General features: G+C 36.7%; 1 protein-coding gene across 9 annotated transcripts in view; it reads right to left on the bottom strand.

Moving 5' to 3' along the window:
- The window catches only part of CHD9 (chromodomain helicase DNA binding protein 9), a 99469-nt gene that overhangs the window by 30477 nt on the left and 48538 nt on the right, over positions 1 to 20454 (bottom strand). For all 9 annotated transcript variants that reach the window (XM_040614950.1, XM_040614954.1, XM_040614951.1 and 6 more), the window contains 11 exons: positions 15466 to 15577; positions 11816 to 11962; positions 10415 to 10483; positions 10270 to 10325; positions 8718 to 8835; positions 8075 to 8161; positions 6592 to 6729; positions 4256 to 4377; positions 2777 to 3020; positions 1468 to 1644; positions 441 to 584 (listed from right to left, as the gene is read on the bottom strand). In XM_040614950.1, the coding sequence (XP_040470884.1) occupies positions 441 to 584; positions 1468 to 1644; positions 2777 to 3020; positions 4256 to 4377; positions 6592 to 6729; positions 8075 to 8161; positions 8718 to 8835; positions 10270 to 10325; positions 10415 to 10483; positions 11816 to 11962; positions 15466 to 15577 (1414 nt within the window). The remainder of the gene's footprint in view (positions 1 to 440; positions 585 to 1467; positions 1645 to 2776; positions 3021 to 4255; positions 4378 to 6591; positions 6730 to 8074; positions 8162 to 8717; positions 8836 to 10269; positions 10326 to 10414; positions 10484 to 11815; positions 11963 to 15465; positions 15578 to 20454) is intronic.

Genomic DNA, 20454 nt, shown 5'->3' with positions numbered 1-20454 from the left:
TGGATCACTCATCATTTTTTTCCTATAATTACATAAAATGTTTTCCAGATGGGATACAGCCTTATTTGTAACTCCAAATTACTGAAGAATTTTTTCACGTACTCCAAAACAACAACAAAAAAGGAGCTTTTTTACTAAGACTTGTGTTTACAAAGCCAGTAAATGCCAATTTTTATTATTCTCACTGTTTACCTGCCAAATTTACAAAGCCAACCCCCAAAAAGTTAAAATTATTCTTTAACATAAAGTATCATATTTAAAAGATTTCTACTGCCTGTACAGTTTAGAGAAACTGCATGACTAAAGAACTCACAGGGGCTATGTGGGGTGTGAAGGGGAGGGTGGGGGGATTGATTAACGGTTACTATCCAAAACAAGGTTTTCCTTCAAGGAAGTTACTCTTACACACTAAAGCTCAAAGGGAACTTAGCATGCAATACCTGTTCCTCTGTTTTAAGGTCTCCAAATTCTTGCATGAACGTAGATTCAGCAGGAAAACGCAACGGTTCAAGAAAATGAAGGAGGCTAAATAATTCTTCTACTGTGTTCTGCAGCGGGGTACCTGTTAACAGCACTTTATGCTCCTGTAAAAGGAAACAAAACTCACATGACCTATGTGCACACATCCGCAAAAATCTGTGTTAGGTCTGAGCATCATAACCTGAAAGTACCAGTTCTGTGTGTCACTAAGCACACATGTAATATGGATGAACAGACTTATAAAAGAACAACAGTAAGTATCTTCTGCTAGCTTGTCTTTAAATTCTGGTCTTCCTGTATCTGTAATGAGGAAGTGACTGAACACTTCAACAATGACTGTAATATCCACACGTGTGAATTCACACATCCTCTCTATAGTGTGGAAAATATAGAGTAGCCATGCATCAGAAAGCAAGTAAGACAATTTCAGAGAACACGTAGCAATAAGTGTATTAAAATAATAAAGAAATCAAAAAACCAATGCAAAACCAGTCATGGTGCATTTTGTATTAATGCACCAGAAGCATCAATATCCACGGTAGTATCCACTTTTTAAAAGCTTGCACTCTATCAAATGAAAGCTTAACTATGGGACTAGACAATAATTCTGTTTTAAATTCTGCTACTTGCTTGCTTTTATTGTTAAATAATTTGTTTTAAAAACTTTCCAGATTTATAAAGATTAATTAGTGCACAAAAACTATTCTGGTGTAATAAATCAAATTTTAAATGAAATCATCACCACAATCAAAACAAACTATAGATTAGTATCACCAAAAATAGATTCTACTTGTAGCTGGAACTTGCCATGTTTTATTTAATCAACAACATACCAGCTATACATAAAATTGAAGAGACTATTAGGAATAGATACCTCCTGAGAAAGAATGCTCGAGAGGTCTTTTTTGGCAGGTAAAACAAATTTGTAATTTATTATCATATGGTACTTAACTAGAATCCAACACAAAGTGAAATATAGTTACTCACAAGGTTCATTAATTTTAGTCCTTCCAAGAGTTTGCAATTTTTGTTCTTCAGTCTGTGAGCTTCATCAATAATAACGCACCGCCATTCAATTGCATTTAACTCTGGACACCCACCAAGAATCATTTCAAAGGTTGTGATAATGGCTTGGAATCTGTAGGTACCTCGAACAATACGTCCCTAGAGATCCATCAACACAAAAAGATCTGTTATATTACCTTGAACCTACTCTATTAAAAGATACTGTTGTTGATATTTTATCAAGAGCCAGACGTCAGATTTTACATTACAAATGTGTTGGGATGACAAAACAATTTATTGTATCTCTATAACATCGTAACTAATACTAGTGAGTAACTACCCATAGCCACAAATCCAATACTGTCTAGCCAACAGTGAAATTTTAACCTCTGCTAAATTACAGATATAACTATCTAATAAAACTATTTCAAAAGGTACATGTAGATTGCATCACATTTTTAACTCTGGGAAAACCTGAAAGACTGACAGGAAAAACCCTACAGTCAATCAATCCAAACATACGATGGGAACATTTAGCACTTGTACAGTAACGTAGTAAAAATATCACCTGAGAATGAAGTGAACCCTTTTTGTACAGCTTACTCTACTCCGCTGGTCTGACGGAGAGAACGTGTAAGGCCTTCACTAAGGCAGTATACAGTAACTGACTAGAGAAACAAGATATCATTTTAATATTTAGCACTACTTAAAAAAGAAGTTTTTCGCCTTACTGATTTTGTAGAAGTACCATGATAGTTTAGGAAAAGTTTGGTTTTGCGGAGCATATAGAAAAGGCAAAAAACTCATTTTAAAAAAAGGCAGCGCTCAAGGTTTTTTCAAGTAATTTAATGTGAAGTGTTCAGACAGAAAAGCACTGTACACGGACAAAGCTAGTTTACACGAAGAGAAGGAAATCGACAGCTACATAAAGGTAACATAAAGCTTAATCGGCTGTACTTTTGTTCTCACTGCTCTTCAAATTCAGGACCCAACAGCAACCATCTGTGTACACTTTAATCTCCGCATGAGTATCAGCGTCACTGCTATTCAACTACAAAATTACTCAGCATACCGAAACAACACAGAGCTTGCCGCAACCACTTTCATAAAATCTACTCAGTAAGCATATGTTAAAGACTCTTAATATGTACAAAGCCTAAAAACGCACATCACAGGATGTAAAATGATTTTCATTCAGACATACATAGAGATAACGGAAAGTATACCTTTCATTACTACTACCTGAAACAGGTTTCGGGTAAGTTATTACAATCAAGTGACATTACACTACCTGGGAGTCCCTGAAGTACATTTCATACTGCTGAATCATCTGCCGGCTGATCATACTTCCATGATACACAACAACATTGAGGTCAGTCCACGTGCGAAATTCTCTTTCCCAGTTAGTTATAGTGGAAAGCGGAGCTATGATCAGAAAAGGCCCTCTTATACCAGCCAGGAGGATTTCATAGAGAAATGTAATTGACTGAATGGTTTTGCCAAGACCCATTTCATCCGCTAAAATGCAATTTCGTCTGAAAGTAAAATACAGTTCTTTATCAGCATCAAAAAAGTACAGACGCTAAAGCTGTTACTCAAACGCACAATTTATAAAAATGAACCTCAAATACACTCACAGAAAACAATAGTCAAAATTAAGGCCCTGTAAAAGATGCTTGCAAAAGCTCCTTGGTTATGGTGAAACAATGTACTCAGTACACAAAACCACAAGCTTTCAATCACGGTTTGCACTGGCTAAACCTGAGAATTACATGTTCCATGAGGAAAATATTCCAGAAGTATTCTTTTGGAGCTACATCTGCCCTAATTAAAGGAATTCATCAGATTTCCTACAGGTAACGCTCACCTTGACAAAACTGCTAGAAGTTAATGAAGATTCCCTAGAAGTCACTAAGTACCCCAGCTACACTCATGTAAAAGGAGTGCATTACAGCACCGCTGACCAGTTTCCCCTCATTTCCAAAACTGAAACAGACGCATATAACCAAATCACTAGATGGAGTACCGCTGGGCGCTCACCCTTCGCCACACATTCCAGCCCTTTGGCTCTGTTTGCACAGACGCTCACACAGCTACACAGTGCTTGACTGAGAATTCAAACAGGATTTTTTGCAGATCGTGAAATTGTATGTGAAAATCATATGCTCACTGATGTAACCGCTATTAAGGACAGGCAACTGGTATTTTGGAAATAAAGAAAGCAGGAAGATTCATGAATAGAAATCCAATTCAGATACAGCAAATAGATCATTCTGGAAAAAATATCTTTAGGATCATCAGATTCCTGTTAATTCGCCATAGTACTGATGAACGTAAGTTAACTTCAGCTTAGAAGGCAGAAAACACAATTATTTACTAGCCTTGTTTTTGAAGAGAGGTAACTTTATTTGAAATACATACTAATGCTAGAAATCATTTTCAAAGATGCAAGGTGTTTCCCAGTTGTTCCAAAAATTCTAAAAGCTTGCACTTTAGTGGAAATTGCTTTTTGTTTTAATTTCCTCATAGCTATTGAATATTTCTTTTCAGTAAGGTTAGTTTTGTCCTTTTAAGATTTGTTTTTTGTTATTCTTGTGGATAAAAACATACTACTTGTATACCCAGAGAAATTTGGTTTTTCCAGTTACACCCTTTTAGCTATAAGCACAGAAGGTAAGATAAATTTAGTTTAAACAGTATTCATTCCCAGTAACAGTGATTCACTCCATATGGTTTAAAATTTTCATTAGGAAACATTCCATGCATATACCTATTGTACCAGTTGAACAGGAGCCAGTTAAGTCCTTCCAGTTGATATTCCCTGAGCTGATTGCCATTTTTGTATTCCCTGGACTGTTCTATCTTCTTCCAGGAGTTTGGAGGTGGTCGGTCCTTTGAGGGAAAAATTAATACATGTGCAAGTTGGTACATGTCTTGTTTTTCTGAAACCTTTTAACCCACTATTTCCCGAGTGTAACAATTTAGATTTAGAATGTAAATATTCAACCTTAAAACTGGGAAGGTATCACTGTTAACATTACTTACTAATTACTAGTCTGTGGAAACTTGATTTTTGTATTTATTTGTATATATAAATATATTTTTAAAATTAATTTAAGACTGTATTATAATAATAACAATTAACTGATTTGTAAAACTAAGAATACAAATAGTTTAGCAGTGGTAATTTTAAACACTAATTCATGTATACAAGAAAGTTCAAGAATATAAGAAGTTTCACTTTGAAAGCTCTAGGAAAGCTGTCCTACAACCAGACTAAACCACGTACTGGGACTACTAAAATCCCCAGAGTCTTAAGTATATCTGGATGCTGATGCTATCCTCCTGAAGCCATTTGGGTAATCTACACTGAATTACTGTGATCTTGCCCTTTCCCTTCAGCACTCGCAGAACCTGGTCACTGCTGATCACTTGATCTTACAGCCAATTCAAGAAGCATGCGGCAAGACTACAAAGAAGTAAGACTTGTGAGCGGTTTAGTTCCCTGAATCAATTTCACCAAGGGATCAGATGAAAGACAGTATCAGCAAGTGCAGGATCATGATACAAAGGACATGACAAAACACACTGTAACAGTATCAAGGCATATCATCTTAATGTCCCTAGCAAGCTAAAGGAAAGCTGAAAGGCTACCTATCACAAAAAAACAAACCAAACAAACAACACGCACACCACCCCACCACCCCCCACTTCCCGAGCCTGGAGACTGAACAGGCTGGACATGAGCTTAACAGGCAGCTTAACAGAGAAATCATGAAGTTTTTGGCTGATACTAGATAGGATTCCAGCAGAAAACATCTCTTACGGTTAGCTTTTGCATCCCAATGTGGACAAACTCGCACATTGAAGTATTTTTAGTAAGAGCTTTTCTGGTCAGCTATACATAGCGTCCCGTCCCCCCTCTACATTTCTCAGTATTTATAAAAGCCTGCATTCACTATAGACTCACATGGCCTTATCTGGTAACTCTGAATTTTAGATTTGAATTATACATCTCTGCATTGCCAACATCAGCATCACCTGACACCAGGTCCTTGAGCAGCAGCAGTAGCTGTCCCTCCCCAGCAGCTGTGGCTTCCCCCCCTCACCCAAAGCAACCATCTGTCCACTCCCCCACACCAGGAGCAGCCATGCTCCTGCTCGCACGGCTGCAGTCAGCAAATACTTTCTTGTAGTTGCTGAAGCTTGGAACAAAAAATACTTGCTGCTGATGCTAAGATGACTGTCAGTTGTACAGCTGCGCTTTCATCATCTTCTTCCTCTCAAAGCCAAACACGGTAACAGAGAGGTATAAAAGCCCTTTTTCCCACATGCCAAAATAGCAGGATTTTAAATAAATACTAGAGAAATGAACTTCATATCATATGAAGGTGTTAATTGTGACTACTGTCGTGATCTGTAGATGGAAAACCCATTAAAATAAAAACCAAAGCTTACAAATTAAAACAGTTATGTAAAATAAGTAAGTTAGAAGAAGTGTTGTATTATACCACACAGGACACATGTCTGACAATGACATTTAGGACTTTAAAATAGAACTAATTTTTTTTTCTCCTGCTCTGCAAGACAGAAGATTGATAATTTAAAGAGAAAACGCATTTCCTTATTACACGTGTTTTTCTTCCTTTCAGTTAGCCCTTTATGACAAGAAGAAAAATAAAAGCAGGAAGTAATTATGGAGTCCGTTTGACAGATCTCATTTGCCAATTTCCTTCAGTGCTGAAGTACAAGACCTAACTCTGTTCTCTGTAAAAGGATGTTTATTCTTTATTCTGTTTTCTCCTCGCCTTAATGGTGTTTAGATTCTGCGATAGCTAGTCTCAGTGCGTTGCTCATCTTTCCGTTAGAAACTCAGAAAGTTAAAGCACTTCATATTTTTCCTCAGTATAAATTATTTCTTTTAAAGTAACAAATTAGATGAGAGTATTTATCTATGCCTACCTGAAAAAGCATTATTCCCAGATAACAAGGCACACAGATCCTTTACAGTGAATGCCAATGAGCCTTATGTTTAACACAAGTTTAAAGTTGGGAAAATCAAATCCAATTTGCCAAGACAGACAAGTAAATTAGGTATAATTTTACCAATCTCCTTGAGTCAGGCCTGGAAGCTTGCAATTGTTCAAATTCTTCTATTTTTGCTTGATCTACATCTTCTTTCAGCTCCCACGTACTGTCTTCATATGGCAACGAACACCACTTTACTAAATAGTAAATAACAGGCTGCAGAAGAAAATTCTGAATGTTATCAGCTTTTAATTTAGTGTACAGACTGCTAATATGCCTTACTATTTGAGCAGCTAGCTGACATGAGAACTGGAAACAAAAGCACATTTCTCATATCTTTTAAAACGTTCGGTGCAGATTCTTGCTGTCTACCTAACTTATCCTTGGCTTCTCATACTCTGCCATTTGTGGTAGGCCCCTGGAGTACTTTTTAATCCCACTTGCCCACAGGTACATCTTAGTTTTAGGAAAAATAAATTGCTACATTTGTGATGTTTGCGGAAACAGGGTGGGGGAGGGTGGAAGTAACTACAGAGGTTAACTACAGAAGTGCTACCCAGAACATTTGCTCCACTCTCCAAATCAGGTTACCTGACTCTACAACCAAGACCCTGAGAGAGCTCCTCAACAGGTCTGCTAGGCGACCTATAGAAAAATTTAGGAAAAGTCTCAAAAGATGGAACCAACGCAGATTACTGTAGAATCAGTAAATAAATATTTAAAAACCAAATAAAATGTCATCTTTCAAAAAGCTGGGGGCAAACCTTATGACATCACCACACTTCTTCTAAAAGCGTTATGACAAATCTGCTGCATACAATGAAAAGTAATTTTAACCCTCAACCCTGCTTTAGGAAGATTAAAGCAGAATTCACTGGGTAAGTCTGCTCATTTTGCTATCTAGAAAAACAGAGTAAGTATCATAGCTATTCCAACAGCCTTAATCAACTACTTTGTCAGCTCTCTGCCTGCTTCAGACTTTTTTGCATATTGGCAATTTATTTGCTTTTCTGGTTTTTTTTTTTAATTTATTTTTTATTATTTTTATTTTCTAATGTCATGGGTTTGTTCTATAATAGCATTCCAGAAGAGGTACTTCAAGTTAAAAAAAAAGTTTTGATAAATACAGAGGAAAAGGTCCACTTGTGGCTGTCAAAACACCTGGTTGCCTAAAGCCTAGGGACAGAGTTAGAGAGGAAGAGGCAGTCACCACTGCCCTGCCTTCAGCTGTGACCCCTTCTCACTGTCAGAGGTAAGGACAGTAGATGCAATCAGTCTCTTGTTGGAACTCACAAGGCAATTATCAGACCTCATATTTATGGTTAGTAACTACCTAAGCTTTCTCTATGATGACCTATTAATACTCATAATATAAGCCACTGAACTCTGATTTCTATTTCAAAATAGATGTCTAGCATAGGAAATAAGATCGTCACGTCCCATAAAAAAAGGTTGCTGAAGCTTACAATTATTAAGGCAATACTCTGAAATCTGCTAAAATGATGATTACCAAACAGTGCTTGGAGATGTATCTTCTTGATTTGCTTTAAGATTTATTTACCTCACCAGTGTCCTTATCTTCACAAAGAGATACTTCTAACACCCGATCTACTTCAACATAGTCAGGATTAAAAGGTTCTTCTTCCATCTGCAATGCAAGATTAATAAAGTCAGTAAAGAGGCAAAAAATGCTGGTATATGCTGACACTTGGTGTCATCGTAAACAAAATTAATTTGGCAGCTGGAAACTACTGAGGCTTTTGCACACATCTTAAAATCCCTCAACCCCCACAGCCTTTTTTAAAAAAAATATTTATTTTGGGTTTTTTTTGGCAACAGGCACCAAAGAGGGATCTGACATGCGAATAGAAAATGCAGTCATTTAGGGATGAATTGCTGTTTTGGGAAAGCCATATAGTAGTGAAACTAGTGATACTAACATCGTCTTTCCCTCCTTACCCCTTTGAAGTAGTTACCCAAAACAATCCCAATTTTAAACCGTGCAGGTCAGGTTAGTTCAGCTACTCCAGAAGACTCTCTCTTAAAATTACGTTAAACCACCAACCCCCTGCCATAATCAACCTCTCAACCCCCGACAGCTCATTCTTACTTCTCAACATTCAGTTGTTCTATTTAAAAGCAAACTATTAATCACAACTTTGCAAGGAAAATAAAGCTTATTTAATTGTGTATCTCATACTCACATCTGCAAAAAAGTGAGCTCTTTGTGCTTGCCTTAGTTTGAATCGTTTTATTTTCTGCTGGATTCTTTTATCCTTTAAAAGCTGTTGTTCTGTGGCCCACTCACAGTGGAGGTAAGAGCTAAATTTACAAAGATTAACATTAACGTACTAGTGAAAGCAAAAGCTTACTATTTTTAATATACAGTTAATCCAGTATATTTTATAAACCAGAATTTCACTCAAAAAGAACATTTTATCATTTAAGACAGAATTCACTATAAAGAACAAAGATTTATTCCTCCAAAAAATCGTCTCACAGCATCTAGTTAAGGCAGAATTTTTTGGCTAGGACCCCTATGGATTCACTGATTTTCTTTATGTGTCCTAACGAGAGAAACAAGTGTATTTAAAGTAAGCTTAAATAAATGAAGTTTTAATCAACTTTAAAATCTGACACCTCTATCAGAAAATACCCAGAGATATGAAGTACTGAATATACACTGGAACTAACTTTTTCATGTATTTCAGGTGAACATTTCTTGACAAGTACTGCTGAACTATACAGCTGAGCCCATTAAAACATCAGTGAGGAGCGTCAGAGCCCATGGCAAAAAGGAACATGCCATCAGACTGGACTGGGAGAGAACACAGCAAGTCAAAGGAAGGAGGAAGCATGAGCACCAGTACCTACACCACCTGACTGCACCCCACGTGAGCCTTTCTGAAGTTAGACTGGTTTGACAGAAGTACATATTTCTTCCTCACACTCCCTTTTTAATATGTTTTCATCACTCTTTATGCTTTCTAAAGATATGGTAGAAAAAAAGAGCAGCTACTGCTGGGTATTACTCATTCTCAGATGAAAAGACAGACTTTACCCTTTCAGAAAACAAGGGCTAAATGGTCTCCAGAAACATGTGAACCCAGAGTCTCAAAAAAACCCAACCCAAACCACCACATTTATTAGCAAGAACCTAATGAAATTACTCACATATGTAAAATTAGAAATGTACTGGCACTTTCAACATCAAGAAGCAGGTAGTGACAGAAAAATAGGTATGACATTTTAAATAGGAAAATATGGAAAAAGCTCTTCTTCGTTCTTTATTTCCTGCTTCAGATGTAAAAATAATTTCAATTGCTAAAAGTTTTGTTCTTTTTAAAATGGTACAGCTGACTCCTACATCAAGCTCTCCTCAATGTATGATCCTGTAAATCTAATTTCGGTTCACAAAATAGCTCTGACTTAAATTCATGAAATTGTAACTAGCCTCAGACATGTAGCCGTTGCTGAATATAATAAAATTTATCTTCTCTAAAAAGTCTGTTCTTTTGGCAATAACAGCTGTCAGTTTATTGGCCAGTGCTGGTTTCACAATACTGGTAATTTTAAAGTTACTACTAACAACATAATGTAGATTCTTAGCAATTTTAAGATTAAATCTGTAAAGAAAAATTTCAAAAGATGACAAAATCTGATTATAAGTCACCTTCAAACAATATCAAACTTTAGCACGTGCTTATGGTACTTATCATTTCAGTCAACACCTCCAATGAAACTTTTAATACTTACTAGTTCTTATATTTCACAAAGAACTCTTCTGTTTCTACTGTCATCCCAGCAGATATCTAGGAAAGGAAATTCACAGGAAACATCAAATAATAAACACAAATCCCTTTTTTCAAATAAGCAACTTCAATTCATGACAATCACTTACTTCTTTCTTTATTACCCTGGAGGATAAGATCTTGTCTACAATTGCTGCATCTTCTTCACTTGGATTTTCCTATAAATGCAGGAAAAGACTTCAGTCACACTAAATGCCCTCTCTTCAAAGTTACCAGGCTTAAAACGAGATGTCCTGGTTAACCCCAGCTTGGGTTAAACCACACAGAAGAAAACAGTATCATTATAAATTGTAGTAAATACCCTCTCTCCAAACTCATCAGGCTTAAAACCTTCAAACACCAGCAGCTGGTTAAAAGATCAACAATAAAGGCAAATTTGACCTCTACCAGCAGCACTCTTTTTTTTAACAGTCTGGGAGTAAAATTTAAAACGCAGGTCTCTATTCAGAGCGAAATACATGCAAAAGTACAGCAAGTCTGGCACTTCCAAAGAGCATCAGATGCAATGCTCACCTGCCAAACACACTTACAGAGCGAGCAATGGTGACTCTGATGCCTGCCAGACACAGACTCCCTGTGAATGCCCCGCTGAGTTGATGCGATACAGTGGACATACCCAGAATCTCGTTATACAGACAGGGAGAAATAAGAACTTTGGCAGATTGGTTAAAACAAACAAACAAAAAAACCCCAAAACCAAAACAAAGCAAAACCAACATGTGTAGAACTCAATTCAATAGATTTACTCTGAACACAGCTAACAAACGTGCTGTGGAGTCAGGTAGACAAGGTCACGCTCGAGTATTCCAGCAGGGCTTAGGTGTGACACTGATAGGGGATTACTTGGCTCCGCCGAGAGCGAAGCTGTGGTTCCAGAGATCAAGAGTCCATGTTTAAAAGGTTGCTTGCAATAAAAAAAGTCACCTTTTCCCTCTTGTCTTGATTTGTTCCCAATCACACTATCTTTCTCCTTCCAACTTTGTCACCCTTCAAACTTCTCATGAACACTTTTTTTCCTGTTTCTTTCCTGCCACTTTATTTACCTAGAATGGCTCAACAGCAAGTTTGAGTACCAGAGCTGGCACAAGTTAAACAATGAAGTGCAGACCTGAAGGGGGGTAAAAAGGAATGAGTATCGTTTTTAAAAATCTCAATAAGCAGAGATCCCCATAGGGTCATTTAACGTTATACTTCTGAAAGTCATCTTTTTATCAGCATACAGGTTTTCCATATGCCTACAGAGCGTAGCACATTATTTGAGACATACCTAGCCTTAGCCTCATCCTTCAGCTAATGACTGTTTATAACAGAAAAGAAAACACAGTAGTAAGCAATTTCTTCCAGTTTTCAAGATCTTAGCAAGGTGTCACATTAAATGAACCGTGGCTTAGTAATAACAATGTATTCCTTCCAAATTAGGAGCTTTATTCACTGAACTCCATGAGAGAAATGAGAAGGTCCCACTACAGACCAAGCCAGTTTTTACTTACCACAAATAACTGTAAAGGCTGTTCAGCAGGTAAAGGGGCAGAATTCTTTTTGATTTTCACAGATACTTTAGCTTCTTCTTCCGACTGTTTTCCTTCTCCTTCTTCAGCATATTTTTTCCTTTTAACTTGACGATTTGATCTTCTCTTCTGCATGCAGGCGAATAAAAACAGAAGTGTCACCAAAAATTTCCTCTAACATGAACTGCAAGTGCTGGGAAACTATAAGCAACACTTACATGTAAAACCGAAGGCCAACGTTTGATAGAAAACATGAAGCATGTGAATCACAAAGGGACAGAAGTAGCCACATACTATTCTAGATAAATTAATTTCTTTTTTTCTGTTTCATATAAACATTTGCTACTTTTATTTTTAGAGTTTGAAAGCAAGCCTAGAACAATATTTTCAGGGTATGGAAGCAAAGCGGGCATATAACAGATCTCCCATAAGCATCAGTATTTCAACAGCAGTTCCATAATGCAACGTAACAGTAGTGTGTTACCGTTCTATTAAAGATACAAAATATGCTGAAGCATCTCTACTGTGCAACAGTCCTATAAATAAAAAAAATTATGAAGATTTTCATTAGATCCCATTGGTCAGATTGGTGATGAAGCCTGATTTGATGGCTAATAAAGCCTGTTGCTTTGTTAATGTATTTGTTTTCTCCTCCACCTTAATCAAGCTTGTTTAACAGCAGTGTTTGGCTTACTTTGTGGTTTCTCTCTCCCATCTTCCACTCCTGTTTCTGCAAGAATCTGAGGATAACAAGTTCCAGTTGCAGAAATAATGTTCAGTCTAAGAAAGTAATTCCTTCTCACTCACTGTTTAAGTTTAAAATACTTGGATTATTAGGATATTGCATAACCTTTCCACCCTTCAGTACCGTTATACAGGACACTGCGTATTTAACCATAAGGTTAATTTGTAAATCCATTAGACAGATAATGACAGAAGAATCAAACTAGTCAGCCAATATTTGAAAGCACTGCAATCTGCTTTAGAGAACAAAGATAAAATCACCTAAGTAAAACAGTCTCTATAAAATAAATTAATTATATTGAACAACACAGCAAGACGTATTTTTGTTTAGGGAAAGCCACTTAATACACTTACTGTGGTGCAATACACCACAGTAATCAGTTGGAAGAAGAAGAAGAAGAAGTTGTGAACAGAACAAAACCCAAAATCCTGCGGTCATTATATCTGCTCTGCTGAAACCAGTAAGTAACAGTAAGATTGCAGCACAGGAACTTTCTTCCTGACTGTTAACTTGGTCTGGCTGGTATCTGGTAAAAGACCTAGCTATGCTATAAGTATTTTAGTTAGGTATAGTAGAAACATTTTAAGTTTTTTAGTAAGGTAGAGCAGAAATACCACATACACAGTAAAAACCAAAGAATAGGCATCACCATTCATCTGGAGAAGCTACATATATGAAACTACTCAAATGGATTTCCACAGTAACGTAGCCAGATTAGGTATTTTTCAGTAAAAAGTTGACTGTATGCAGGGTGGGGTGTTAGCATAAAAAGAAACTTCAATTTTAAACAGGCACATTAATGTGACATAGAATGTCACATTATAGTCAAGTCAACAGTTTGCTGACAAGGGGTAGATTTTATGTATTTATTTTTAAAGTGTCAGCTAATAGGAGCAATGCAAAATGACGTATGAATTCGGAAAAGAAGGATTAAGAACCACGCTAAAGTTTTACTCATTAAGCATTTGTTGGATTTTTCAAAACCTAATGAGGCATTAATTGGCATTCTCAATCCTTCTCAGTATGTCTTTTCTTAAAATACGAAGTGATGAACAAAACATCAACAGACACGTTCTCCGACATATAAATACATAACCCCAGTCGTTTGAAAAAAAACCAAAACCAACAAACTTCCCCTGAGCCTAGAAGAATGGTCATAAACAAAGCTCTAAGGCACAGAAGAAAGTAGCACCACACGTTTTTCCAAGAAATAAATCAACGTATTTAAGGAAGACACTTACTGTGAAACTAAGCATACAAAATGAATTAGGGAATGAAAAAGACCTAAAATTGCCCTCCGGAGCTTAGAAATAGACACCTATTTGCAGTACGAAAAGAACATCATTAAAATGTTCAAAAACTAAAGAGAGAATGAACTAATGAATAATACAACTTTTGTCTTTCCTGTTACACTTCTCCCAAACTCCTCTTAAAGTAGACAGGGCAGTGCTGTGTCACGCTGCTGAAAGTTTTTCTAACCCGTGCCACCCCTTACTATCTCTGCTCTCTGTTCCCTTCACACCGGGATCATGCATTTGATGATACTCCCTGTTCTCCTCGCACTAGAACTGAAGACGACCCTCGTCATGCTAAAAATCAAATATCAAAAAACCCAAAGACAATGAGAAAAAACAAAATACCTTTAAGTCTTTTGAACTATATCTGTTGGCCTACAAATTTATACCTATCTGATCACTGAACACTATTGATAAGTTACAGTACTTCAGAACCAGCAAAACTGCCGTCACCTCCTTCAGCGTACTAAATGGACATTCTATACCAAGACAAATTCCCTGGGAAATAAATAATTTCACATTCCTTTCCAGGTAACCTTCATCTAAGACAAACTATCATTTAAGTTAATAAAAAGTCATTCTGAAAAATTGCTTCTGATCTTCCCCCCCCGCCAGCATTATCACCAGTGAAATACTAAAGGTCAACTCAGTATCTCATAACTGTTTTCTGACATTGTCATCAAATAAGGCAATTCATTTTTACTCAACATCACCTTATTTCGAATATTGATTCCATCTCTGTGGATGACACCGCCACAGGATAAAAACCTGTGCACTTCCAGCGTATAACCTTACTTTTAATGGAGTTTGCCCTAAAGTAAAGTTGTAATCCTGCTCCTAAGATACACATAAACAGGATATTATCTCTTATGAACAGTTCATACTTCTTTGCGCGTAAGTTTTGTAAACAATTAGCTATGCTACTATTATACCAGGGCAATTACGAAAAAACTGCAGAAAGAGTTACAAGTGAGATACTCCTCAAGGGAATGATTCTACCACTTCATCTCTTGATCCGGCACTTCCTTCAGAAGTATTCCACACGCAACTAGAGCCTATCAGCATATTGACCATCGCTGCCTTCAAATCCAAGATTACAGGAAGCCAATTCTTTCAGTTTCTACAGAAGCAGAACCCAGAAAAAACAGGAAAGCTTGAAACAAGCCTTTTAAATGTTCTCAAAGAGCCAGTTTCACTGCTAAGAGCCCAGCCTATTAGGCAATCTTTGCATTTTCCTCGTAAAGTCAGCCCAAGTAAGGATCAGGTCTAACTCAAGGTCAGCTCAATAGATAAGCACCTGCAGTCTCAAATCTATGGAACTCTGCGCTAAAATGGAACAGGTACCAGCGGGGCGTTGATGTCCCTTTTCAGAAAGGGGACTCAACCTGTAGGATTTTCTGATTTTCAACTGGGAAAAGCTGCTGATAATGTACGATAATGAAAATGATAATACCTATGAGAGACAGACAGCAGTGAGAGAATAACTGTCACAGCGTCACAAGGAGTGTAACTACTCGGAGAGATGGGAAAAAAGAGACCTGCAGAAGTAACAACACGTACAAATTTAAAAGGGAAAAATTCTGACTACTTACCTGTGAGTCTTCATCTTTCAATGGCCGCTGTGTAGTCTGCTTAGCATCAGACAATTCATCTGAAGATTCATTTTTTCTTTTCTGCTTCTTACCCAGTGTGATGATTAGCTTTCTGTTAGGGAAAAAACACAACATCAAAGTAAATGCCGTATACTAGTCTACTTAACTTCAAGATTAAAAGTAATGCTGCATCGATTAGCAACTCCCATGTTTTTCTTAATACAAAACTCAGGAAGCACCGCTGACTGAAAAAGGAAAAATGTACCTCCAAACAAAAAGGTACAACTGTACAGTAGACAGTATTTTCTACTACCGTTACTGAGTTTCTCTACAGTGAAGCAGTTACCTTACTATTGCAAACTCCTCTGCATCATACATATTTTAAATCTATACATGACTAAGACAGATGCAAAATCCAATATTTAACTGACAACGGTAAACTATACAAATTTAGCATAAATACCATGTGCAGATGATGACAGTAAGTGATTTATCATAAAACCCCCACTATTATGAAATGTATCTTCTCTTATTTTTACATAAAAAGTTAGCTTTGAATGATTTTAGATCATTGTCTATAGCTGTCTGACATGCAAAATGTTTATGTTTAAATAAATCATTCAATGGTAAAAATGCATGAATCCTTTTTGCCTCTAAAAGAAAGAAGTAAAGAAGCAGCTGTATTCCAACTCCAGTAGTTTTATCTGTAAGAAATCCTAGAACATCTCAGAATATGTTAAGAACCAATATTATGTTGGATAAATTCATTAAATTCTAATGAAAAAGCACCAATTATTTTGTTGTTCAGATTTAAAGGTCAAGCTGTAAATCACAGTATCAATTCATTTGACTTGTTTTTAACTAAAGGGTGTCAAAATATTTATTTTTTCCTATTTGAAATGTGCCAAATACTCCTCTTTAAATATGTTTTCAGTGGCATCATTGCAGAATGATGACAAACTATCCAGTAAAATCCACAGATAAAGAGCTGTCCTAAAATATGTATTTTGCATAGTATCAATCATCAAAACTATGTAACAGAAAATAAGGTAACTGTTCCAGCATACAAGCCTCTTCTGCTATTTTACAGAACCCAAGACTTCACACAGACAATAAAACTTATTTTACATCAAATACATTGGTCATCTGAAAAACTGCTGATGAGAAGGTAGTGGTTGTAACACTCGTATCTCATTTGCTTCTCTTTGCAAGTGTCCCAAGTGAGAGAACTGTCACATTTTGTACCACGTAACAGACCACACAGGAAATGAAAATCTTAAGAATTACCAAAACACTATGGATAGTTAAAGCAACATGGCTTACAAAGTATCACAGGCATATTTTAAGAAGCAATGAACGTTTTCATTGGTTTTTAGTATGTAATCACTAGGCACCTTCAGTGGAAAGGTAAAAAAAAAACAAAACAAAACAAAAAAACCAACCCACCAAAGAAAACATTTTCCACTGCTGTATTTTTCTAGTATGAACTGAACGACACTGACGAATGCATGTTGAAATTAAGCTGCAGTAAGCATAATCACAGATCTGCTTGTTCACAGAGCTGCTGACTGAGAAGAAAAGTCTGGTCCTCAAGTCACTGCTTTTCATTAGGTGTTCTCAGCTTAATTATTACTTAGAAAACATGTTTATAATTGCAGAAAATAATTTCAACATGGAACACACTGGCTTTCCTACTGTCTTCAAGAGTAGTATGGGAGTTTTTTTCTCCTCACTTTTCAAACTCTGATTCGGATTCTTTTTTCCTTCTTTAAGACTGTTGGATGCTTGGGTATTTGTCCAAGATAACTCTTCCTGGTGATGGACTTGGATAAAGCACTTTTCCCATTTTCATCTCACTTTGTTTCATAGAAATTAAGTGTTACATTAGCACTTGTCAGCTAATATGTCAAATTAGCTAATATATTCCAAAGTGATGCAGACAAGGCGCACTGTGATTGAACTTCTGAGCTTGTTAAATGGAACTGTAGATACTAAAATTTAACATGGATTTAAAGGGAAAGCCAATAAAACTTTTGAGTGAGAATACCTTGGAAGACCAGCAAATTTGTGAAACAGCAGCTATCCCACAAAGATCCTGGTTTGCATCTTTTGAGTTTGGGGAAAATATTAAGAAGTATCATGTATGTTTTCCCTGCTCTTAAATTCTTCCCATTGCATCCACTTCTGGCCATTGCTAAAGAGAGGATACTAGCCTAGATGAAACTCTGGTCTCAACTGGGTATGTGCTCTTCTAAACTTTATCCATATGTTATTAAGTGCAACAAGCTGTGCTGATCTCTACCCGTCCCTTGCTGATCTTTTAATTGAAATAACTGGACATAGAGTATATTCAATCCAGTGAACTCACATGCCATAATGTGTAAATAATTATTTTTTGACCACTAAGATTCCAAGTCTTCTCTGATACGGAGCAAATGAATGTACGGTATGTAGAGATGATAGTGAATGTGATACACATATTGATTTTTAAATGAACAACAAGACTACTAACAACAAAGAAAAAAGGATAACTACACGTTCTTTCATCAAAAAAGTGTTGAGATACAAGTCAAGCTGGAACAGGTCTCTGGAGGACATCTGGTCCCTACTCAAAGCCAACTTCAGAGTTCTTTTATGTTGCTCAGTTCAATCCAGTTCTTATTTCCAAGGCTGACACCTCCCTCGGAAACCCATTCCAAATTTTGATCCTCTTTGTGTAAAATGGCAGAATAAAATGCTTCACAAATGCATGTTGCTATATTAAGCATTTATATCCATGCAACCACACTTCAGCCTCATTTCATGCACTACTGCCTAATATTTTAGACTCGAGTTCCTTTTGGATTCAAAAAGCCCATGGCCACGACTATTTTACTATGAGTTGTAGTGGCATCCATCAAATAACAGAGGATTTTAAGGACATTCTGGTATAGAATATAGGGGTTTTTTATGATTAGACTGCTCTCTAGTTACACCTTCCCTTGCACATGTTTTCCTCTTCTCCTCTGTAGTTGTAGTCCCTCCCTCGTGTTCAACTCCTGCTCTGCCCCTGCAGTCTTACACATAATGTTCCACTTCTCTGTCAGCTTTTGTGTCTTATCTTCATCTTGTGTTGCCTACTCCCTGTACTTCTCTTCACAAGCATCCTCCTGATTTTTTTTTTTTTTTTTAACATCTTCTCTACATGTTGCAGATCAGAATGTTTCCTCCTTTATACAGATACGGTGCCAATGTGAGGAATAAATGCACAGTTTCACTTCTTTCTGATCCAGTGCCCAGAATCACAATGCTCCTTGCTATCAAAGTTTCTGAACGACAGTATGGTGCTAAAGTCACGCGTTTTTATTAGTAAAAATGCAATCTGCTCATATTTTGGCCCAAAACCTCTAAAAAATCTGCTATGTGAAAACAATGATTTTCAGAAGCTTGTAAACTGGATCAGTTCTGTGAAAATTTTTCATTGAGAGCACAAGTTCTCTTGCCAGTTTATAAATTTCTGCATGAAAGCACGAAGATCCTTGGCTAAAATCCCTTTTCCACCCCGAAACAAACTGTTCTGAACAGAAACTATCTATTCTGTTTCTATGAAAAGGAAACGGCACACTGCAGACACAGAATAAATAGTATCACTAGACTCCATTCCAATTTCACCTTCTCTTGCCTTTTCAAATTTAAAATGCATCTTATTACTTAACATCTAGAAATACTTTAATGATTAGACAGCATAAGATTCCTTATATATGTATTTCCTCCTAGAAGGAGAAACTAAAGATCTTGAGGAGCTTATACCAATGGAAAAAATTTAAAAGAAGCTGTCTTATGAGCCATTATTACTTCTGACCCTTAGCACAAGGCTCTTAACGCGGTTTAGATCCATAAAACTGCAAGACATTAAGTATCAGCAAGACCACCAGGAACCACTACTTGAGAAGCATTGCAACTTTTTCTTATAAATTAAGAACTACTAAGAATCTGCTCCCTTCCCACCCTTCCATTTGATAGCAGAGAATGTGATGGAAGAATTGTCAGTACTTTGAAGAGCTTTTAAATTCCAAAGAACGGTTTTCAAAACCTTCCAAATAGTAAACATGGGGAAGTATTAGAGAGTAAAGAAAACCAGCAAATATTTATTAGGCTTGCAAAGAAATAATAAGTATTGTTGGCCTTCAATGCATGCCTTTAATAAATCATTTCACTTCAATTTTCCCAAAGCAGAGAAACACCAAATAACTAATTATTAGCGTCCAAAGCCCTCTCCTGAATATTTGAATTTGCAGTCAAAGCACTGTGTTGTATTACTAGCAACGGTCATCAACAGCATTTGTACACTTTTAGCACTAAAAACTTAGCTAAGTCTTATCTATTCGCAAAATACAAAGCCAATTATTTTCTTGACAACACAGTGTATCCTCTCGGAATGAGAGTTAAACTAGTGATATAAAAACTGTTGCTCTTATTCTTTCAGCATATATTTAATACATAATACTAACACACTAAAATTAGCCACTATCTCCTCCAGTTATAGTTCAAATTAATAACTTTTGGATTGTGCACAGATTTTTAAATCACTCCTAGAGTCTTACTGGAACCAACAGCCATGAAGCTCAGACAACACTGGAATACGGATGCAAGAGAACAAACAAGCGTTTACTTATTTACTCGATAAGGCCACGCTATTTTGCATTCATGTATTTTGCAGTAGAAACTTAAAAGACTCTGTAACTCAGACCCAACTTATGCATTAAAACTAGAACCTGGGAGCAGAGAGACCTTCACCAAGGAGTCACAGCTCAGTGCATGCAAAGACATCCCAGAAGGATGATCAAATTTGTAGTCTGTGTGCCATTTCTGATCATGACAGAAATTTAAGATCTAACAGAACAAAAAGACTCAGTGAGCATCTCCTCCCTTTGTGCACAGGCCTATTAGCCCACATTTGCCTGACTTACATGAAACAAAAGACAATGCACAATGTCTGCCTTTAGGTAA

This window comes from Falco naumanni, chromosome 15 (assembly GCF_017639655.2).
Source record: "Falco naumanni isolate bFalNau1 chromosome 15, bFalNau1.pat, whole genome shotgun sequence".
NCBI classification, from domain to species: domain Eukaryota; kingdom Metazoa; phylum Chordata; class Aves; order Falconiformes; family Falconidae; genus Falco; species Falco naumanni.
The sequence above is the reverse complement of the archived record's forward strand: the minus strand, read 5'-3'. Positions and strand labels throughout refer to the sequence as shown.